Below are 24,097 nucleotides of genomic sequence, written 5' to 3'. Positions count from 1 at the left end.
CACTGTCCCACAGTAACCTACACTTCTCCACAGTGGGCCCACACTGGCATGTTTGCTGGGGAATCAACCGCCTCCATTTTGTTTTTCTGCACTAACCGTCTCCATCCAGCAGGTGGCGTCCGTGTTGCGTGGATGAACGAGAGGGAGCAAGAAAGACATTTTTCTGTTATTCGGTTCCATTTTGTGCTTTTCTACTGTTGGATTCCATTTTGTGTTTTATTCTTAAACATTTGAAGTGGTCAGATAAAAAATCTGAGCTAATCTTTCAGTGGAGATCCAAGGAACACTCAACTTCAGTAAACAATCATCCTTCTTTTCGTCACCTGACTGCTAATCAAGGTTCTGATTCCCATTGAAACACAAAAACATTACATTTGGTAATTGTATCGAAATTGGGATAAATATGAATTAGGATAATATTTGTCAAATAATCTTGGAGCTAAAAACTATGAAAAATATGATGATAATCCTTAAAGGTCAAGTTTTCTGAACATATCAAAAAGTTCGTTTTCAGTACTTTTAGTCATACTAGAATATATCTAGTCGGCATAATTTCTCTTTGAGAGTGCAGTCGTTATAAAATAATGTAATATTCCTGAACGAATGGGAAATTCGTTGGTCAAAGTGTGTGGGAACACTGAGCGCAATTTGCTCAGTTCTGAGAATGAATTAGTTTTGTTGGCAGATTTCACTTTTGAACGGCAACTTCAATAAGGACCAAAAAGACAGTTGAAGTAGCTAATTAAAATCTCATCTTTATTACAACCACATGTACATCATATTCCAAGAAAATGGTTTCTAAAAGTGGAAACGAGCAAAATCCAATGAGAGCGAGGCAGAGTTCCGTTAATAGCGCACGTCTCATCCGTTCAAATCCATTATTCACAGCGTTTGACTCACGGTGAAAAAGACGTCACGTGATTTCACCTCAGAAAGGGCGGGAGAGCAAGATGCGTCGAAGACAGTCACAGTTGTGAGGAAAAAATTGTAAACACTCCAGTGCTCGTGCACCAAAAATAGTGCAGGTGGGAAAGATCCTGATTTTCTGCTCAAAATAAAGATCAGCAAACATCCCACGATGACAGGTGCTCTGAAAATACTTCATCTTCTACTTTGGAAAATAATTAGGTCTCACTCATGAAACAGGAGCAGGACGAATTTGTGTAAAGGCCTGTTCACAACAAAACGATCATGATAACTATTACGATATCACTGTCCACACCAACGTTCTGTTTATTATAAGCATGCGCTGAAGTTTTATCAGCCGTTTTAAATGCTTAAGCTCATTTGCTGGAAAAAGTGGTTTAACAAGAGTGATTCCATATGTGGGCATATATTATTTTAAATTATTATTCTTTATCATTAGTTATCGTCTTTGGTGTGAATAACCTCTAATCATTCAGAAAATCATGTCAATTGTTGCATTTGTGTGTATTTACCGCAATTTGTGCTAAATTCATTCTGCTCCTGTTTCATGATGCCCATTGTAAAATTGAAACCCCCTGGTTTGCGGACATGTCCGGTGAAAATATAATTCTGCACCGAACAAGAACAAACAAACAGTTTAGTTTCCTGCCAACTTGTACTGCTGTTGACACAACTTATAATTCTCATTTGAGTCTTTATAAAAGTTCTTTGTTCCTTTTAGTGACATCAATAGTGAAGAGCACAAGAAAATAGCTTTTAAAAATACTCTACAGAACTACAGTTATAGTGCAAGAACCCGCACACACACTCATGTTTTCCGCTGCCTGATCTCCAGCATGACCCTGAACACCCAATCATCTGACTCACGACCTGCCTTTAGATTATCCAATGTTATTCCCAGAGAATTAGATTCACGATTGAAAGGTGGGGCTGTGCTAACGCCACTAATTCACTCGGCTAGCGGAAGACGGTCTGAGAGGGAATTTTCAATTTTGTGCAAAAGTGACGTAATCTGGATGTCGTTCATAGGCTATAGTTGCGAATAATCTGAAATTAAATGAAATCTCACGGTTAGCACCACCTTAAATTGATCCATAACGTAAACTTTTCTTGGCACCAAAATGAAATTCGTTTTTGTCTGGCGTCGTTGTATTGCTTCATGCGGTCGAATTAAAACTGCAGTGATTTCGCTCCATATTAACAAAACATTTTTTTACAACACAATGCAAAACGATATACTCCAAATATAACATTTAAAAATCAATTTACTACGGTGTTTTTTGAAAACATCTGTATCTACAGTAAACCTCAATTTCAGGAGGTAGTTTTGTGTAGTGCGGGCGGTCCAACACACACAAACACACACACACGCACACTCGGCGGGTGTCGCTATACAGTTGTGACGGTTAGCAACGACGTGGGCAGCTGCCGGGCGTCTTCGCTCAGGCGTGATCCGTGCGTCAGGAGTTCCTCTACGGTGGTCCAGTCGTCCAGTAGCTTCCGGTTCCTCAGTCGACTTAGTTTCCTCTGGCTCATCTCGAGAACTGTATTATAACTATCTACGTTGGCTCCTCCCATGACCCCGTGCACCAATCTAGTTGTAGCCACACCCCCTCTAGCCTGCAGCTGTTGCTGTTTCTGTAGCATATGTTCGCGTCGCTCGGTCCGACTCCAGTAGCGACCCATGCGTACCTCGCTATGACTCTCCTCATCTGTGCTCATGCCGCTACGCTCATCCGCTAGTCGGGACGCCCTGTCCCGTAGCATCTGGTTCCGCATTGCACGCAAGTTCCCACTCGGCATTTTTCTAGCGGCCGTGGTTGGAACGTGTCCCCCCAAGGTGCTATAGAGTCCACCTCCTCCACACGAGCCCGCGCGGTTAGCAGGTTTCGGCCAGGTATCGTTAGCATCCTGACTGGGCGTGTGGCTTAGTGTGTGGAACCGTTGCCGGCTAGGCGGCTGCTCCATTACGGGATCGGCGGATGCTAGAATCCTGCGCTCATGGAGATTCGGAGGCATGTAGCAGAGCTCCTCCGCGGGAGAGATCAGGGATGGTTGGCTCATTGCATGCATAGCATGTGCAGTCCGCGTAGGGAGCGCCGGGTGACTAACCAGTGACAAGTCCGGCTCTTCGGGGAGATTTGTGGGAAGTTCGGCTCCGTGGCTGCAGGGAAGGTCGGCTCCGCGGCTGCAGGGATGCAGCGTAGTGCTGCTATAATTAGGCGAGGCCGGGTGACTAGCACGTCTGCGGTACTCCATGGGCGTAGGGCGGTTATGAAGCGTCCGGCTCCTCCTTAGCATCCCTACAGAGCTCGGATGTGGCAACGCCCGCCGCTGGCCGGACGGCGTACTACACGTAGAGTGCACCGCTGGATTAAACAGCGAGCCGCTGCTAGAGCTATGCCTGTTCAAAGATGGTCGCTCTGCCTTGCGATACTGCACGGACGACACCCGCGACAATCCTCGCGACCCCACGCAGACATTTTGAGGTTGTACCGTCAACGTTTCCGGGATGGCTTCCAGCGGGTGTTTAATCTGGCTGTCACGTCGTTCGCGGGAACACGGCTCCCCTTGGTGGTGCAGTCGGGCGTTGTAATGGCGCATGCGCTTCTCTAGAAGACGCTGGAAACGCAGGAACTCGCCAGTGCTGACGCTGTAGAAACCAGAGTCACTGAGCTCTGACGAGATGAAGGACTCTGACGAGGGCGAGCCTCCTCTTCCTCCACGGGCGTGGCACTCCTCCACCCCCTCTTCCGTCTCCACGCCCGACAGCTCCCCCTGGTGGAAACTCCCGTCAGTCCAGCCGAGGCCACTGTCCAGCTCGTGGTGAAGAGGCAGGTAACCCAGGGGCTTCTCCATCAGGTAGTCATCCTCATCAGTCTGGCACAAATACACATATTAAGACATTAGTGCAATAAGCAACTCGAGGTGATGAGTTACAGTGATTTTACTAGAGATGCACCGATGTATCAGCTAATAATCGGTATCGGTAATAGTAGTATCGATAGTGAAAATAATAGCTTTAATCGGCCAATAGCGAAAACAATGGCTTTAATCGGCTATTAAAGCTATTATTTTCACTATCGGCAATAAGGGCTCCGATCCTGTTCAATGAACGAAAACAAAAAGCATACAAATTTTGACAGGAACATAAGCAAACTGAAACAAAATCTAATTTAATCGTTATGAACAGAAACGCTTATTTGAAATGGCCATTAACCGGTTAATAAGCATCCTCGTCAGTCTGGGACAAACACACACACACACATATATTAATAAGCAATAAGCAAGTCGAGGTGGTGAGTTACAGTGATTTTGCCTTAGTAAGATGAGTCTGTCGGGGTTTTTTTCTCTATATAGTGACTTCAATGGAGTCCAACGGGTCGAAGGTCCAAATGTGAGTTTCAGTGCAGCTTCAAAGTCTCGACACGATCGAGCCGAGGAATAAGAGTCTGATCTAGACAAACCAGCGCACATTTATAACAAAATAAACATTTATATACTTTTTAACCACAAATGTTCGTCTTGCACGAGCTGTGATGCGTCACACATTACGTAATCACGTTGAAAGCTAAAACAACGATGTCGGACGATTTTGAAGTTGGAGGAGAAAATGAGATGAAGTTTTTCGCCAGATCCTGCATTTCTGAACCGGAACAAGTTGTTCCAAATTTGACTTAGTCTTTGCAAGTTCGCTTTGTAAACACTTGGTCGGTACTTCCGCCAACATCACGCATGACCTTTCAGCGTGATTACGTAATGTGTGTCGCATCACAGCTCGCGCAAGACCAGCATTAGTGGTTAAAAGTATATAAATGTTTATTTTGTTATAAATGTGCGCTGGTTTGTCTAGATCAGACTCTTATTCCTTGGCTGGATCGTGTCGAGACTTTGAAGCTGCACTGAAACTCACATTCGGACCTTCGACCCGTTGGACTCCATTGAAGTCACTATATGGAGAAAATCCTGGAGTGTTTTCCTCAAAAACCTTCATTTCTTTCCCACTGAAGAAAGAAAGACTTGAACATCTTGGATGACGTGCGGGAGAGTAAATTATCAGGACATTTTAATTCTGAAGTGAACTAATCCTTTAAATTCTACAGGAATTCCATTGACTGAACGGCTCAAGAGTCGCTCTGGTGGCTCAAACTCTTCACCATATTTATGATCGCTAGTTGCCTGGTAACACATAACTTACATAACATGTGACTCCTCGCCTCTCGGGCCGTGACGGATGAAGAGAATCACACGAGAACCAGAACAACAACACCACGCCGCTGCGGTTCTAGATTCATTCAGTTACACTTTTTGACTATATTCACAACCTCGCATTGAATACTCAATAATTCAGCGTTTTCGTCAATTATTCCTTTAATCGTGGTCATGTGACTCTCACCTGACTGTGGAAACTTCTGGGCTCCTCGAAGTTGGTTTTGCAGCAGCCGATCAGACAGTTCTGTCCCTGAGAAACGCCACTGGAGAACTCCCGCTCCTGAAACCATTAAACAAGTCCAGAGATAAGTTCATACTGGATTGTTACGGTCACTGTGTGAGGAGAACATCCTTGCATTCCCGATGCTTCCCGATGGTTTATTAGCATAATGAGGCTGTGATGTGGAACAGTGATTATTTTACACCACTGAACAGTAAACGTCTGTCTGTCGCTCCTTCAGGTTCTTTATTAAGGGCTGTTTCCTCCTGCGCATCACACGTGTGTGTGTGTGTGTGTGTGTGTGTGTGTATTCCCAAGCGTAGCTAAATGCATGAATAATTCCAGTGCATAAGAGAGCAGCTCCATTTTGAAAAACGCGTTTGTTTGGAGAACAGCACATGCACACACAATCACACGCACTCACTCACACACTCAGTCACACTCGCGCATACACAAACAAGCATGCATACACACACTCACAGACACACCTCCACACATACGCATACACTCACTGACACGCATACACACTCACATTCACACACACGGATACACACACTAACTCACACATAGACACACTCACGCATACACACACAAGTATGCACTCATTTACACGCACACTCACACGCATACACACTCATTCTCAGACACACACTAACTCACTCACACACACATACTCAATCTCACACACTCACTCTCACACATACACTCACTCACTCTCACACACACACTCTCTCACTCTCACACACACACTCTCACACAGTAACTCACACACACACACACACACACACACACACACACAAGAAGCATGAAACAACTGCTTTTAAAAACTAATTTAAGCCATTGCGGAATGGATTTGCAAAGTATCGATATTCAACCTAAATCATTGTTTGCATGACCTTTAAAATATGGCACATATCAGACACTGGTGGTCACAAAGGGTAAATCAATAACTATATGCATCTCCTCATGAATATTAACAGCTTATAATCATAATAATGTGATTATGTTATTAACTCACGTTGTAGGCCAGGCGTTCCCTGTGCTCCAGGTCTCTGGGAGTGTTTGGCAGATACTCGTACCTGCTTCCCTCTCTACGGTTCACGGGCAGGGTCATGTGATTGTAGTACATCCTGAGAAGACAACAACAAAACACTCATATATTACACTGAAATGTATCTGTTTGAATATTAAAGATTGATAACACAAGCCACGCCCCTCCCTCCAGCTATAGGACACGCCCCCTTCATACAAGATGTTGTTATTGTGTTTATAAAGATCTGACCTCATTCTGATATAAAGACCAACAGCAGCATAAAGACGCCTACAAAGAGTATGATGGTTATATGAAGTATGAATATTACATAAATAGTAATATTAACTGTAATGGGTAGTTTATAATTATAGTAATAGTATTTTTTCCCTATTAAACATCACTAAATGTAATATATATGCCACATTGCAAAAAGTATATTTTTTTAATAAACTGAACATTAATACAGTTTGTGTTGATGCAAAAACGCAAAATAAGAGTTTTCCTCCCTGTTCGGTATCAATCTCAGGCCACCAAACTTTGAGTTAGATATTAAATATTTACAACAATAATTTGGAAATCTAATAAATTGTGAAAATTCGGAAAACTTTATCATTTGCGTTAGGACAGAGGTTATGTCCGATTCGCGTGGAAATGACTCCTGTGAACCAGTTCTTTTGGTCAAAAAGATTCACGAAACAACACCGAACTTGTTGTGAATCGTGATTCAGGACTCTTGTGAACCAGTTCTTTTGAATATGTCAGTCAAAAAGATTCACGAAACAACCTGGAAGTCGAAGCACTTTTAAATCAGGCTCTCTCAATCAGAGAGTCGTTCAGAGCCGTTACGGACTCAACCGACGCCCCTCACAGAAAAGCGCGCATTTTTCGTTTGAAAAGAACCGGGAACCGTTACTTGGACTAACTTCAGATTAGTAAGATATTAATCTATTTACTGACTGTTTGTTCATTTAACAATGTGTAATTAAAGATAAAAATTCAAAACATTGAAGTATTTTTCAGTTTTTACAAAAATATTATTAGTTATGGTTTAGCAGCACTGATGAGAGCCTGAAGGGAAACTTTCTTTGGGAGTAAGCAGAAAAGTGGAGGCTACATGTTTGGAACAATAATCAACACATAACTTCTTCAAACAGTAAGAAATATGTGCTCACACTTTTTTTATATATAATTGTATGGGACATATTCAGTGCCAGCATCAAATTTAAACTTATTTCAATACTCAAAGAACTAAAATGTCCCTTAATGACAACACACAACTTGACTTCTGAGCTAAAGTAAGATGCTACGCACTGTCTTTCTTCTCAATTGTCGAATTTGCAACTAAAATTTAATTTGGCTCCTAAATGTTTCATTTTAGGAGCTAATTGCTCTCTAATCGTGTTTTTAGTCACGAGCCACTGCAGGCTTGATGTTTATCCTTCTAGACTGGAAAGGATCTCAATTGATCAAAAGTCTTTTCGCTATATGAACTCAAGAGGTGAGCGTTCACCACACATGATGAAACTTATCAAATATGCTCCCATGCACATTCTCCTGCGTTTACATCCGCATGGATGCAAAACCTAGCATGACTGTGCCTTAAGGCCATTTACATGCAGCTAGAGAAGGCTCTGACGGAGCGTGATGGATGGGAACGTGTGTTGTGAGAGGCATACATTCTAATTGATCAGTGCTTCTCAGGCATAATTGAAATTAGCAACTTTTGGTCACATGACAGACTACTTTAAAAAGTCCTGTCCTTCCAACACAACATGGCCATTGAAATCACTAAGTTTAAACAGTGTTGCAACACAAAGTAAGCTATTTTCTGTCGACCTCAGTGAAGCTTTCGTTATCGTTCGCTTCCAGTTATTTAAGCTATACAAAAACAGTCTGTTACTGCTAAATATATTCATATTATTTTAATCTATTATTGTAATCATAAACACACTGGTATGTAGCACAAATAGTTTTACCGTTTACTGCACTTTGTTATTCTTCTAGTTACACTCTTTAAATAAAGGAGGTTTTCGCAGCGATGCCGGAGAAAAAAATGTTTGGTTCTGGTCAGTTCATAAAACCATTATTTTCTTAGCGTGAAGAACAATTTAATGTCCCCCAGTGGTGAAAATCCATCTCTTAATGTTGTTTATATGTGGTGTTTTTAATATGTTTTAAGACAAACCATGTGTAAATGTATAAGTCGAAAGCATTGCTGAGTATTTTCTCCTTAAAACTGCAGTGAACCAAAAACACGATTTGAAATCGCTGGTGTTTCTGACGTCACAAACTACCTTGTAACCAATCAGATCAACGAGTGATCGTCAACGAGTGGATCTCTGAGTGATTGATTGAGTGGAGGCGGGGCTCATTTGCATATTCATAGAACTGCGTTCAATAAGGCAAGGGATTTGAGTAACATTCAAGCTATTTTAAAGCATGACATTGTTTTCAAAGAAAAAACGTTTAAATATGTAATTTTGGAGATCAGAGATGAGTTTTAGGGATAAAATGATTGACTACAGGGGAACTTTAGTAATCTAAAGAACACTCTCCCACAAACTAAGGAGGAAAGGTACATAACTTGAAGAATAAGTGCAGTATAATGAATTATAATCATAAGAAATACTAGTTTGCAATATCAAACTTTCGTACAGCTAAAAGTAACACTAGAAGTCGTGCGCATTCAAGTTAAAAATGTCCGCTCCTACGTTAAAGTATGCAAGCACCATAAAAAAAAGTTGTTCACATAAGACTAGTGCTGGACGTTATGACCAGAAATCCATATCACGGTATTTTTCAAAATTATACCGGTTTGACGGTATATGACGGTATATTTTTTTTTTCAAGCATGACTGGGTGTTAACCACATTTTCTACTGATTGAGAGAGGATATACTGCAGTAGATTGACTTAGAATTCCCTATTTTACTGTCATGAGTGAATATTGTAGAGAAAATCCACACTAGTATTAATACAGGTTTGCAGTGTTTATAAAGCAGTCCAGCAGGAGGCGCTGTAGGAGCGGCAGAAACAGCGGTTTCCACGGTAACGGCTGTACACAAAGAGGTTTCCACGATAACTGCTAAACACAAACCAGCACTCATAAACGCTGCTTTATCAGGAAAGATAAAGAAAGATTAAATGAAAATAACATCAAAACTTTTCTAAAGACAGTCAGTTCCCTTCACTGATACATTCACATAAAAACACTGCGCCGCGTTATGACTGTGAAACGTGCAGTGCTCATGTTTATTCAAAGATGTCAATTCCAACCACAAATAGTTTTTCCAAAAGGCAGTGTTGATATTATTAACCAATGAATGGGAAACAATATAATTTGACAGCTATCAATTATAGTTTCTCAATTTTCACCGTCTCAGTAACACACACATCTGAGCATCACCAGTGAACAGTGAAAAGACCCTCTCAAACAGAAGCGCCACGTTCCCATCACTGTTAAAGCGGCACACACCGGTATTGCGGTATATTAAAAATTCATATCATAACAAAAATAAACACCGGTATTCGGTATGAACCGGTTTACCGCCCAGCACTACACAATACACACTCGTCATTTCAATAATTTAATTTAACGCAACTATTTTGTACTTAAAAACGCAATGCTCATGAACTAGCACGGTACATAGGCCAATTTCAACGTGAGATTGTGTTGTGTGTGAACGGCTGCATGTCTGTGTTTGTCCTGCAGGTGGCGCCGCTGAGCTACAGGTGTGTCGCACCTGTCCGAGGGAGGCAGACGAGGCAGGGAACACGAGTGCGGACGAACAGGATCCCACGGTCGCTCCGTTTGCGTGCTGCAATCTGTCGTTCGGTTATACTGCAGGCTCCGCCCCCTCCCCTCGATCTGGAGCGTGATTGGCTGCTCGTAGCTGGCCAGGATACGGAAGGCCTCTCGCTTCTGCAGGTGCGTCAAATCCTGACCGTGAACCTGAACGACAAACAAATCAACAGAACAACGCAATTAATTTCAGTCAGGATCTCGCGCGTTCAGCCGTTTTAGCGTACGCTCTATTTAGCCTGATTCGGTTTATCACTACTATAGGTGGACTGAGCGCAGTTGTGTGAACATATTCCTCTTTCAGCACCTCAGCTGACCGGATTCGTACCTCATACACACACACACACACACACACACACACACACACACACACATATAACGAAAATCATGCTGCATCTTCATACCGACACACATCACTGCATGAGTCATGAGAGAGAGATGGCACACGTGTGTGTGTGTGTGTGTGTGTGTGTGTGTGTGTGTGTGTGTGTGTGTGTGTTTGAACCAGCATCATTGTCACTTCTAATCACCAACAGCACACAATTGTGAACATTTACACACACACACACACACACACACTGGACTCACCCCCATCCCGTCGCCCATCCACGGCCCTGACAGTCGACAGCCCATCACCAAGGCAACAGATGAGCAGGATCGTGCGCCAATGCTGTGTATTCACTCCGAACGCAAGATGAAGATGAAGAGGATGAAGGAGTGATGCAGCTGCTGCCGGCACACATGAACACACACACATATACGCTCACACACACACACACACACACACACTCGCATACAGAGCTGCAGTGAGAGAGACGCGCAGGAGTATCGGACGAACGGAGCGCTGTCTCTCCTCTCTCTCTCTCTCTCTCTCTCTCTCTATGAGCGTTTGACACCGAACACTGCCACTCAAGCCCCGCCCACCTCTGGCACATCTCTGCTGTGATTGGTCAAGCAGCTGAGCGCGAGAGCTGATTGGCTGACAGGGGTCGACCCTTGTTAGACGCTCGTGTCCAGCATTCGGAGATTCCGGAGCTGTGAAGACATAAAAATGCATTTAATTAATGAGAAGAATTAATTAACTCACTCATTATCACTAGTCCTAGTGTTAAAGTTAATGTGTGTAACCACCAATTTTGATTCTTGATTTATTCAAAGGACTTTTAGGACAAACATTAAAGGAGTCCTATAATGCCCTTTTCACAAGATGTAAAATAAGTCTCTGATGTCCCCAGAGTGTGTGTGTGAAGTTTTAGCTCAAAATACCTCACACGTTTTATAGCATGTTAAAATTGTCACTTTTTGAAAGTGAGCAAAAACACGCAGTTTTTGTGTGTGTGCCTTTAAATACAAATGAGCCGCCGCTGATGTGGAGTTAACTATCTTCTAGTCCTTGATTAGCATTTTCTGTCATGATAATCTATAAATTGTGTTCCCGGGGGCAGGGTTTATGTAAATTCTAGGGTTAGTGAAGAAGCTTGTGTAGTTCCTACTAGCCGTTTGTTGTTGTCCTTAAAAAGCGATTTCTGTAAACGAAAATCTCTTCCTTTGCTTTGAACTTTGAGCGTCGTAACTTGATGAAGACGTAGTTTATGCTCAAACAGCAACATTACACACTAACGTAAGTTAGAAAAGTTAAATCATAATCAACCACACCTTTAAATGTAAATAGCACCTCAGGGGCCTCGTTTATAACCGTTGTGTCGCACAAAACCGGCCCTGAAAGAGTCGAACGCCATTTCCCACGCATACGTTCTGATTTATAAAAACACACTTGACGGCAGGATGTGCTGTAAGTAAACGGCGTACGAACAGTTTGGTGACACCGACGGAGATCTGAGGGACTGATGAAGGAAAACCACTTTAAATATTCATTATGAGTCATAATCATAAATACAGTGATGTTCACAATAACAGTTTTAATAAATAAAAGAATGATTCAAACTATGTTTTACATCTGATATACACATTTAGATTAAATATTTGTAGTGGATGCGATGCTTTTGAACACTTTGAGGCATGCTGTGTTTTAATGTTTGCTTAGCGCATGATAATAGCAGAAAATACTTACACGCAAAAAATGATCAATAATGAACAAAATAATGAACTTTATAAAAATATAAAGTAATTATACATTTTATTTCGCCATTGGAAAAGATAGAGAAAAACTTTCTCTGAAATGTATTTGATAATATTTATAATTTTTTATTCAAAAATAAGGCAAGGATAGGCTACTAAATGATTTTTATCAATGTAATGTGACGCAAATCCGTATCTCAAATTTTCCTAATGTCTTGTACCGTTAAACATGGTATCTCGTAGATGAAAATGCATATGCAAATGATATGCAGATGAGGATATGCATAGTAAAACGAGGCGTTGTAAGCTCAGATATGGTTATTTCGGGGAGGAGACGCATGTGAACACAATCTTCCTCTGACTGGGATTATAAAAGGAATATTGCGCAGGTTCTGGTGTACGCACACTTTTATAAGTCTGAATATATTTTGCTGAACGCCGTTTTTGGCTTTCAGGCACACGTACACTTTTAGTAAGGATCCTACACTCAGTTTTATAAATGAGACCCTAGATAATTTGTTTTGGGATAATTTAGGTGAGAAATGTTTGAGATTCCTCTCTGGCGTGTTTCTGCTGGGTTTTTAAGGACTCTGGGATGCTGAACTCACTGGTGGGAGATTCGGGACGTGAGCGAATCTGACACCCGTCAGGGAAACACGCGCTAGTCTCTGTTGCGGGCGGCTCATGAACGCACGCCAGAGGAAAGTGCAAATCTGTGTCGAGGCATCAGAAGCTCCAGTAAACCAGAAGAGAGGCATGAATAAATAAACCCACTGTCCTTAAAGTCGGGGTTCTGCGAGGAGGATTATGGGAGGGAGAGAGATGTTCGCTGGCGAAAGTACGTGACAGAATCAGAGCGTAAAGAGTCAGAGCACACCTCTCACTGGAGCACAAATCAAGTATTCGGGGTCGGGTTAGTTCACATTCACACAGTGAATTATTAACTATATTAACTAATTATATTATTAACTAATTAACTATATTAGCGTCCACATAAATGAACGATAACTATGATGATAACTAAATTAGCGTCCACACCAACGGACGATAACTATAACGATAATTTCAGTAGCATCCACACCAGCGGACGATAACCATATTAGTGTTCACACCAGCGGACGATAACTATAACGATAACTATATTAGTGTCCACACCAGAGGACGATAACTATAACGATATCTATATTAGTGTTCACACCAGCGGACGATAACTATAACGATAACTATATTAGTGTTCACACCAGCGGACGATAACTATAACGAAAACTATATTAGTGTCCACACCAGCGGACGATAACTTTAACGATAACTATATTAGTGTCCACACCAGCGGACAATAACTATAACGATAACTATATTAGTGTCCACACCAGCAGACGATAACTATAACGATAACTATATTATTGTCCACACCAGCGGACGATAACTATAACGATAACTATATTAGTGTTCACACCAGCGGACGATAACTATATATTAGTGTTCACACCAGCGGACGATAACTATAACGATAACTATATTAGTGTCCACACCAGCGGACGATAACTATAACGATAACTATATTAGTGTTCACACCAGCGGACGATAACTATATTAGTGTTCACACCAATTTCTGATTGTAGGGGTGGTGATGGCGCAGTGGATAAGACACTTTGGTGTGGATAAGATGCCTTTGGTGTGTGAGACCCGGGTTCGAATCCACTGTGAAACACCAATGTGTCCCTGAGCAAGACACTTCACCCCTAATTGCTCCAGAGGCGTGCGACCTCTGACCCACATAGCAATTGTAAGTCGCTTTGGATAAAAGCGTCAGCTAAATGAATAAATGTAAATGTAAATGTAAGACACCAGCGGACGATAACTATAACGATAACTATATTAGTGTTCAAACCAGCAGACGATAACTATAACGATAACTATATTAGTGTTCACACCAGCGGACGATAACTATATTAGTGTTCACACCAGCGGACGATAACTATAATGATAACTATATTAGTGTTCACACCAGCGGACGATAACTATAACGATAACTATATTAGTGTCCACACCAGCGGACGATAACTTTAACGATAACTATATTAGTGTTCACACCAGCGGACGATAACTATAACGATAACTATATTAGTGTCCACACCAGCAGACGATAACTATAACGATAACTATATTATTGTCCACACCAGCGGACGATAACTATAACGATAACTATATTAGTGTTCACACCAGCGGACGATAACTATAACGATAACTATATCAGGGCTGCAACTAACGATTATTTTGATAATCGATTAATCGGACGATTATTTTTTCGATTAATCGGATAGAAATTAAATTCGATTTTTTTTTTATTATAACTAAATAAAACTGTAAATCAGGGTATTTATGTGTAAAAGTGTACTTTAAAAAGTGCAAAAGCCACACATTGAGTTTTACTAATATCAATATTTGCATTGTTTTTAATGATAATTGCTGATGGCAAGTTGACAAACATGATTATTGTTAAAAAAATGATATCCAACATATTATGTTTTAACACAATTTTTGTTAAAACAAATTTACACAGACATGTTGTTCAGATGTGAATATCTGAACTAAAAACAAACTAAAAACATCTAAAATATATAATTCATTTAATTTTTATTTAAAATTAATTATATATAAGGAATATAAGGATAAAGAATATAATATATATTATATATAATATATAAAAGAATAATATAAGGATAAATTGATTAAATAAATATAGAAAAACTGAAAACAATTGTGTGAATGTAGAGCCGCAGTAGATCGCGTTTGAAAAACAATTAAAACTTAGTAGACAAATGCTATAAAAAGAGAACGGAATGGAGGTAACGTTACCCAGCAAGCTAACAGGCTTGAGTAAAGGACAGGAGAAATTATGCATTAGTGCACAAGCATTCGCTGAAAACCACTGAGTACAGTGACTAAAAAACAATATTTTACTGCTGCTGTTATTAACTGCCTTTATATTTAGTGCTTCGCTTTGTAAAGACCGTTTTAATTTAACCTATTTCTGCGGTAGCGCTATTTTAATCCATCACTTACGTTGCGAGCGAACTGATTGCGCAACCTGATGCTCGAGACAAAATACAGACATCCCAAGATCCCGGAAGTCCCGGGAGTCTCCCGCATATTGATTGCGGCTCCCTGATGCGCGCGAATTAGTTCAAACTCCCGAAATCTAGAGCGCGCAAGCAAGAGCGCGCATGCGAGACAGGAGAGACTGCTCCAAACCATGTAGCGCGCGCGCTCGGCAGAGCGCCTGAGGGAGAGAGACCTTGCGTGTGTGTGCGTACCAGTAAACGCTCCCCGTGACGTAAGCAGACCAACTAATCGATAATGACATTCGTTAACAACGATTTTCATAATCGATTATAATCGATTTTATCGATTAGTTGTTGCAGCCCTAAACTATATTAGTGTTCACACCAGCGGACGATAACTATATATTAGTGTTCACACCAGCGGACGATAACTATAACGATAACTATATTAGTGTCCACACCAGCGGACGATAACTTTAACGATAACTATATTAGTCTTCACACCAGCGGACGATAACTATAACGATAACTATATTAGTGTTCACACCAGCGGACGATAACTATAACGATAACTATATTAGTGTTCACACCAGCGAACGATAACTATAACGATAATTATATTAGTCTTCACACCAGCCGACGATAACTATATTAGTGTTCACACCAGCGGACGATAACTATAACGATAACTATATTAGTGTTCACACCAGCCGACGATAACTATATTAGTCTTCACACCAGCGGACGATAACTATAACGATAACTATATTAGTGTTCACACCAGCGGACGATAACTATAACGATAACTATATTAGTGTTCACACCAGCGGACGATAACTATATATTAGTGTTCACACCAGCGGACGATAACTATAACGATAACTATATTAGTGTCCACACCAGCGGACGATAACTTTAACGATAACTATATTAGTCTTCACACCAGCGGACGATAACTATAACGATAACTATATTAGTGTTCACACCAGCGGACGATAACTATAACGATAACTATATTAGTGTTCACACCAGCGGACGATAACTATAAAGATAACTATATTAGTGTTCACACCAGCGGACGATTACTATAACGATAACTATATTAGTGTTCACACCAGCGGACGATAACTATATATTAGTGTTCACACCAGCGGACGATAACTATAACGATAACTATATTAGTGTCCACACCAGCGGACGATAACTATAACGATAACTATATTAGTGTTCACACCAGCGGACGATAACTTTAACGATAACTATATTAGTCTTCACACCAGCGGACGATAACTATAACGATAACTATATTAGTGTTCACACCAGCGGACGATAACTATAACGATAACTATATTAGTGTTCACACCAGCGGACGATAACTATAACGATAACTATATTAGTCTTCACACCAGCCGACGATAACTATAACGATAACTATATTAGTGTTCACACCAGCGGAAGATAACTATAACGATAACTATATTAGTCTTCACACCAGCCGACGATAACTATAACGATAACTATATTAGTGTTCACACCAGCGGAAGATAACTATAACGATAACTATATTAGTCTTCACACCAGCCGACGATAACTATAACGATAACTATATTAGTGTCCACACCAGCGGACGATAACTATAACGATAACTATATTAGCCTCCACACTGAGGGACAATATTGTTGTGTTTATTATACACTCCAAAAAATTACTCTTTAAACTAACTTAATTCAATTATGGACAGTGGTTCCACACAAGCAAATTATTTTGTATTAATGTTAATGACATTTTTTGAATCTATGTAAGCTCCTTGTGTTGTGACAACTCAACTGAATTGTTGAGTCCAAACAAATCAATGGAATTGCTTCCCTGTAACTTAAACCGGTTAAGTTTAGTGAACATGCGTTAGTTTATTTAAAACTGAACTGAATAATAAATGTATGTAGGATTTACATGATTTCTCACATGAATTACTAGACTACAGCTAGCTATTAGCTAATAATAGCACTTATTTACATACTAAATGCTAAGATTGTTATGCTCTTTCAGTAACAATATCAAATCTATTTGAATCAGTCCACATCCTAACCAAGTGCTCTACTCTTCTCCACAATGGTAACCCACTGTAATTTAAATGGTTCTAATAATTGCAATGTAATTGAACATTAAACACAATTACACGCTATAAAGTCTTCCCCTTTCCTCATTTTCTAAAAAACACATAAAATAACTCTTCATTTCAACATTTATTCTGTCTTAATTCAGCTATATGAAAAGCATGCTGGGAACTAACAAGCACCGCCCAGTTTCAGTTAATGCAACACAAATCATTCATGTAATCCAACACAAACGGATTAAGTAAACTTTAATTTTACATATTTAAGCAGATTAAACACAATCAAATTAAGTTTTTGTTTATCGCGAAATTAAACCCTTTACATTAGTTTAACGATTGATAATTAAGTAAAGTGGAAAATTATACAAGTTAAGTTAATTAAACGCAATACAATAGTGTTTTGGTGGTAAAATAAATATATGTTTGTTACTTTAACAAAACATATTTGGGTAAAAAGAACAGTACCACAAAACCGTTTTTTTGCTTTGTTTGATGTGTTGGCGTAATTTCCACTGAAACGGGAAGCTTAGGCAGGACATATTGAATGGCTCCTCCCCCTTTTCAAATAGCCAATAGCGTTTAGTTTACCTCACAGACTGAGTCGTACTTGACTGCACCATGGAAGTGAATCCGAGCGCTGATGACAAGCTGGATTCAATCGTAGAGGTGTGAATAAATTCTAGCCATTTCGTTCTTAACCGTACAGTTGGATAACGTAATAAAACTCGAGCGTTTGAGCAACCGAACACACATCTAACACATGTCCTCCGTGTGTGTCGATGTCCGGTTCGTGAACGAATCGTTCTTTTGAACCGGTCGAACCAGTTCACCAAATCGAACTGAATCGTTCAAAACAGTTCGTGTCTTGAGTTACTCGTTTCGGACGACTGACAGTCATGAAATAAACCAATATTTATTTCCGAACAGACAGATGTAGTAATGAGAAGTGGTGATGTCATAAAAATCCCTGATCCATTTTAGCGGAAGTGAGAGATTGTAAGTTTTGAATGCTTATATCTCCTAAATGCGAATTTTGTCATTGTTTTGGAATACACCAACTTATTCATAACCTTAAGGCTAACATATTCATACTAAGAGCTAAAAAACGTACAGTTTGACTTCAGGGGGCCTTTAAAGCAGGATGGATTCTGATTGGCTGTCGATGTTTTTAACGTTCATCAGCTGTTCTGAAAGAGATTCCAAGGAAATGTTCCTCTTGTGTTGTTACCGTTATAGTTTAGATGTTTCTCCTGTGAGTCCTGAGGAGAAATAAACTCAAATGAGTCAATATTTTGACTATTACTGAATTGAGTAATTGAGTATTACTGACTATTACAGAAATTACTGGTGTCTTTTCTCAGAAGAAACTTAAATATCAATGAGATATTAAAGAGATGTTGTAGCGCGACTTGCTCACAGTTGCAATCCCAGACTAAACCGTTGGATTAGGTTTGCTGGCTCTTTTATTGCTCAAGAGATTTCATTGTGTTTTCATTTCTCAGGATCAACTTTGGTTCAGATTTTTCTCCTAGATTAAGAAAAGAATGAGGAGAAACACTCACACACACACACACACACACACACACACACTGCTGGAGGGACGTGTCAGCTCAGATCAGAGGAGACAGCAGTTGCACTGCAGGCTGTGTGTGTGTGTGTGTGTGTGTGTGTGTGTGTGTGTGTGTGTGTGTGTGTGTGTGTGTGTGTGTGTGTGTGTGTGTGTGTGTGTGTGTGTGTGTGTGTGTGTGTGTGTGTGTGTGTGTGTGTGTGTGTGCATTACTCCATATGACATATTCATATGAACAGTGTATCGTGTCTCAGTCAGCGCTCAGGAAGACACGTGTTGCCATGGTGAGAGCCCTTCACATGAACCTCATCAACTTCTGCAACACACACACACACACACACACACACACACTACAGCCAAATATAGACAAACGTGCTGTCAATCCACATGACAAACACACAGAACACAACAGCAGATCCTGCCATCTGCGCTGTATTACATTCAGACACTAGCTTTTAGAAAGTATATATTTAGTTTATATATTCTGTGTATATGTATACACACACTACATCTAGTATAAAAGAAAATAGCAAGTCAGAATATATATATAAAATATAATGCTGAAATGTTAAAGTGCAGCAGAGGATTATTGTGACTGATATGTGTTTTATCAGGAAGAAAAGCTGCTGGAAAAGGGAAGGATGTGAGCGGTCGCCATGGTAACAGATACAGGGATGTACAGTGACAGAGATGCTCTGCGAGTCAGACAGACATTTACAGAGTCAAAGATATTCTAGCCATATATGTGGCAAAATTTAAACGGGGAAAAAATCAATAAATGTTTGATGAATAAACGATGTCAGTTTTAACATCTGTGTTTGGCTTAAGACGCTTGGCCACCAGATGTCGCTGCTACACTTAAAATACAGCTTCATAGCTGAATTTATTTATTTAAAAAGTATATATATATATATATATATATTCCTTTGCACTGAAAACACTTTGTAATATATTCATACCGTTAAACATGTATTTACTTACGATTGTATGCATGTTATTAGAACATTTACAACTGACTTCAAAACTTTTGATCGTTATGTTTTGTTGCATTGGGTTTTGTGTTTTAGTTTGGATCTTTTTAGGTCGTGTGTAGGTGTCTAATGATTAAAGAGGAAATCTAGATCCGTAAACCCACACGCTTCTATAATTATCGCCGAAACTTTACGGTAAGCGCGTTCTCGCGGTCTTTGTTTTTCCCCCGAATGTCGTCATGAAAACCTGCGCTTGACGTTAATGTCCATATTTGGTCTCGGACGGAAGGCGAGCGTCACCACAACACGCGGTATTTTCCACCTTGACAACCAATCAGTGAAGCGAGGACGCCTAGAGAGCCCGCCTCTTCTTTTGATTGGACGCTGGGCGTGTTACTCAGGATCAGCGTGACTGACGTCGATGGCTTTGTGTATGTGTGTGTGTATATATCAGCGGAATCTCCCCTCTCACAACACACCAGAGCGCAGTTCGAGAAACGGAACCCACGGGACCGAACACCTCTCGGGGAATGTGTAGTGTTTCACGTCGTTAAACTTGTTGCGTTAAATCAACAGCATTAAACCTAAACGGACGCCGGCTGTTGTGGTTTTTAACTTTCAGCAACTGTATTTTTATTCTGAACTCTATTGAACGGAGCACAATGACCCACGGTTCCGGAGCAGAGATGGTCCCGGAGGTTTCGGCCGCCGCGGGGTTTGTTTGTAGGCTTTTGCGCGGCCGCGGACGCTTGAGTGACGCGCAGCTCCAGGTGTTTAGAGACTGTCTCGCGCAGGCGCTATCAGGTACGGAAAAACTGCTTATCTTCAATATTAGTCAATGAAAGTATCTTAAATGCTATGATGTGTATCTATAACAGTAATACCATTATATCGTAGCTCTTTATTATGTAAAGGCCTGATCATACTAAGAACTAGCGTTTATCGATATCGTTCTGTTTATTTGTCACTTAAATGCTCGAGCTCGTTACAGCAGGATGGATTCTGATTGGCTGTCGATGGCTGGATAAAATTGTTCTGATAGTGTTAACAAAGATATCGTTTCCCAGTTATAGCTGTGGTGTGATGTATTTAACATTATCTGTTATCAGGTACATAAAACAAATCTGCTTGTTCAATGTTAGTTATTGAAAGTACATTAAATATTTTGGTGTATAGGCTACATAAAAGTATCATAGTAATAACAGTATTTCAAAGCTCTTTATTTTATCTTACTTTATCGTTTTGTTTATTCTAAGCGCGCTTGTGTGCTGCTTTAAATCTTCGAGCTGTTACAGCAGGGTGGATTCTGATTGGCTGTCAGTGTTTTTATCGTTCATCAGCTGGATAAAATCGTTCTGAAAGTGATTCCATAGATATCGTGTCTCCGTTATCGTTTTAGCTTTAGTGCTATTCTTTGATATTGTTATCTTTATAGTTGTCCTTGGTGTGAACGGGCCTTAATACCATTCTTGAGTGATCATATCACTCTCCAGTTTTTCGCGAATATAACGCAAAGTAAACAAAATGTGCATTTTGAGAACTTTTTACTTATATTAGGCAATTTCTTATTGCTGTGGTTTACTTGTAAGATTTTGGTCATATTTCCCACCCTAAGTGATCATGTTATTAAAGCTAGATAGCACAACACTGGATTCGCCTTTTCAATTAGATACCAAAATAAACAAGATTTGACCATTTTGTTTGTTCTATTGTCATTGTATGACTATTGTGCATCTAACATAACATAACAGTGGTATCCTAATTAAAAAAAACATTGCAAACTTTGCACAAATTTCAGGAAATTACCACCACAAAGTCGCTCATTTTGATCGCTAAAATCACCAAAATATATCGCGAAATCTTGAAAGGAACTGATATTATATTCCCTGAGGTAAAATATAAATGATTTTAACGTAAGTGTTTACTTTTTTTCTTTAGAACACTACCAGCATCATTGGTTCCCCGACACGCCGCAGAAGGGTTCCGGTTACCGTTGCATACGGATCAATCACGAAATGGACCCTCTGATTGGCCGAGCGGCCAACCGTATGGGACTGACCAGCGGGCAGCTTTTCTCACTCTTGCCGCGGGAGCTGACGCTCTGGGTGGATCCGTACGAAGTGTCCTACCGCATCGGCGAGGACGGGTCCATTTGCGTTCTCTACGAGGCGGAGCCTCCCGTCTCAAGCCCCGCCCCTAGCATCTCAGCATACGACCAAAGGGCGAGCTGCAAAAACCGCTTCATGATGGGCGGCCGCACGAGTCCTCCCAAAAACTACCTGATGATGGTGTCCAGCTAAGCGCACGGGACCGGTTCTGCCTGCACTCGCGCCTGACCGACCAACTGCAACGTTAAGAGCTGTAGCTGTTCCCGTGACTTCACTTCGTAAACCTTTATTTAAGATGAACGTTAAAGCACTGGTTGTTACGTGGCTGCTGGACCACCGACTCAAGGAGACCTATTAGTACTGTTCTGTGTGACTCGTTTATTTTGATCATCCCAAAACAGGTTTTGGGGTGTTTTCACTGGTGCTCACGCACAGTTTCAGTGCAACTACGATACCTCACGAGAATGTAAAGCAATTAAGGGGCCTGAAACATACTTTACACAAGTACGCAAATGTTTTAACTTTAACAAGCGTACAAAGTTTTCAAACAACCATTATGACAAATAAAACTTACTGCGATTTAATGCTTCGGTTTGCTGTTGCGCCACCTGTGGCAACTCTGAGAATGCGACATTGTTTTATAACGTATTTGCATTCGCATGCTTGTGTGACAGTACGTTTCAGGCCTAAATATGCTGTGGACTTTAATAATTCCTAAAAGGAGCTGCTATTTAACGTGGCGCCAAACAAACAAACTCCGATAATCCCCTCTGCCTTAACCACAGCGCCACAGCGCTCTTAATAAATGTCACTGCCTGGCTCTTTTAGTCTTACTGTGCAATATTCAGGCAATAACTTCCTCTTGTGATGGCATGAAATGAGTTGTGCGGATTTGGGGGAAATTACTGTATTTTCCCAGAATGCTTTGCATGTGGTATGTTGGTTGGTATCAGGCCGAAGTGCCAGCAGAGACTCACATCAAGCATTCTGTCTCTCTGGGGCTGCTGAGCAGCGCCTTTACTGTTTCAGACAGAGTCAATGTAGTTTGTAAGCTATTTTGAAGCAGAGTTGCTTTTAATGTACACTTTTATAAATGCATTTGTGCATAAAGTAGGTTTTTATTACAATAAACCTTTTGTGAATGAAGCGTTTCTCTGTGGTCTGGTGTTATTATGCTGTTTTAATGAGGTTTCAGCTCTCTGAGGTGTGTCGTTCGGTGGGCAGGTGTGTGTGTTGTCTGGGCTTGTTTTTCTCCTACACACACACACACACTGAAAGACGTCAGATAGGCTTATCAGCAGCCTGTGCTAAGAGATTAACTGTGAGCCGCCTGATTAGACAACGTTTAACTGAAGGTTACTGACCGCCAAATTTCGATAAATTTGTTTAAAATGGACTTTTACCCAATATTTGAGTTTTATTAGAGAATTAGCATAGTAAACTGTTAACATCAAACTATTGGTATCACTCAAGAGTTGAATCATTATTTTAGCTACATGCTAACATCAAACTATTAAAATCAACTGTGAGCAACATGCTACTGAAATATTATTGGAATGAAGGAAATTTTAGCTACAAACTACTATTAAACTTGTAATCAGAAGGTGATTTGAACATTTAGCAACATGCTAACATCAAACTATTAAAATCATCTGTGAGTAACACGCTAACGTCAAATTATCGGAATGAAGGAAATTTTAACTATAAACTACTATTAAACTTGTAACAAGTAGGCGATTTGAACATATAGCAACATGCTAACATCAATAAACTGCAATCAACTAAACAACATGCTAATGATAAATGATTGGAATGAAGGAAATTTTAGCTACAAATTACTAATAAACTATTGTAATCAGTCTGTGATTTTTGCATTTAGCAACATGCTAAGATCAAACTCTTCTGAAATCAACTGTGAACAAGAATTTAATGTCAAGTTATTGGGATTAATGAAAATTTAGCTACAAACTAATATTATAAATTATTGGAATCACTGGGCAA

The 24,097-nt window shown here is 40.3% G+C and overlaps 2 protein-coding genes and 1 long non-coding RNA gene across 3 annotated transcripts; 2 read left to right on the top strand and 1 right to left on the bottom strand.

The window, feature by feature from the left end:
• Nucleotides 1-735: 735 nt before the first annotated feature.
• Nucleotides 736-11,076, bottom strand: LOC143735666 (uncharacterized). The gene is made up of 5 exons (XM_077225812.1): nucleotides 10,782-11,076; nucleotides 10,135-10,343; nucleotides 6,378-6,489; nucleotides 5,324-5,419; nucleotides 736-3,807 (listed from the first exon to the last, which is right to left on the bottom strand). Exons 1-5 carry the CDS (start codon nucleotides 10,824-10,826, stop codon nucleotides 2,317-2,319), a joined length of 1,953 nt encoding a protein of 650 aa, XP_077081927.1. The 5' UTR covers nucleotides 10,827-11,076; the 3' UTR covers nucleotides 736-2,316.
• On the top strand, nucleotides 10,181-19,826 carry LOC143735670 (uncharacterized). Its single transcript, XR_013203281.1, has 2 exons — nucleotides 10,181-10,319; nucleotides 19,632-19,826. It is a non-coding gene; the product is annotated as an uncharacterized LOC143735670 (long non-coding RNA).
• A 557-nt stretch (nucleotides 19,827-20,383) lies between these two features.
• btg2 (B-cell translocation gene 2) lies at nucleotides 20,384-23,242 on the top strand. The gene is made up of 2 exons (XM_077225817.1): nucleotides 20,384-20,792; nucleotides 21,927-23,242. Exons 1-2 carry the CDS (start codon nucleotides 20,651-20,653, stop codon nucleotides 22,286-22,288), a joined length of 504 nt encoding a protein of 167 aa, XP_077081932.1. The 5' UTR covers nucleotides 20,384-20,650; the 3' UTR covers nucleotides 22,289-23,242.
• Nucleotides 23,243-24,097: the final 855 nt, after the last annotated feature.

This window comes from Siphateles boraxobius, unplaced genomic scaffold (genome assembly GCF_051911475.1).
Source record: "Siphateles boraxobius isolate OS27281-9 unplaced genomic scaffold, OSU_SipBor_1 13, whole genome shotgun sequence".
Taxonomy (NCBI): Eukaryota; Metazoa; Chordata; class Actinopteri; order Cypriniformes; family Leuciscidae; genus Siphateles; species Siphateles boraxobius.
This window is presented reverse-complemented; position numbering and strand designations above follow the sequence as displayed.

What these genes read in the sequence shown, in the direction of transcription:
- LOC143735666 (XM_077225812.1), bottom strand. Translation starts at nt 10,826, where the DNA reads ATGGGCTGTCGACTGTCAGGGCCGTGGATGGGCGACGGGATGGGG. An exon ending in GGATGGGCGACGGGATGGGG is followed by an intron (nt 10,344 to 10,781) that starts GTGAGTCCAGTG and finishes TTTGTCGTTCAG; the next exon opens with GTTCACGGTCAGGATTTGAC. An exon ending in CCAGAAGTTTCCACAGTCAG is followed by an intron (nt 3,808 to 5,323) that starts GTGAGAGTCACA and finishes TATTTGTGCCAG; the next exon opens with ACTGATGAGGATGACTACCT.
- btg2 (XM_077225817.1), top strand. Translation starts at nt 20,651, where the DNA reads ATGACCCACGGTTCCGGAGCAGAGATGGTCCCGGAGGTTTCGGCCGCC. An exon ending in TCTCGCGCAGGCGCTATCAG is followed by an intron (nt 20,793 to 21,926) that starts GTACGGAAAAAC and finishes TTTTTTCTTTAG; the next exon opens with AACACTACCAGCATCATTGG.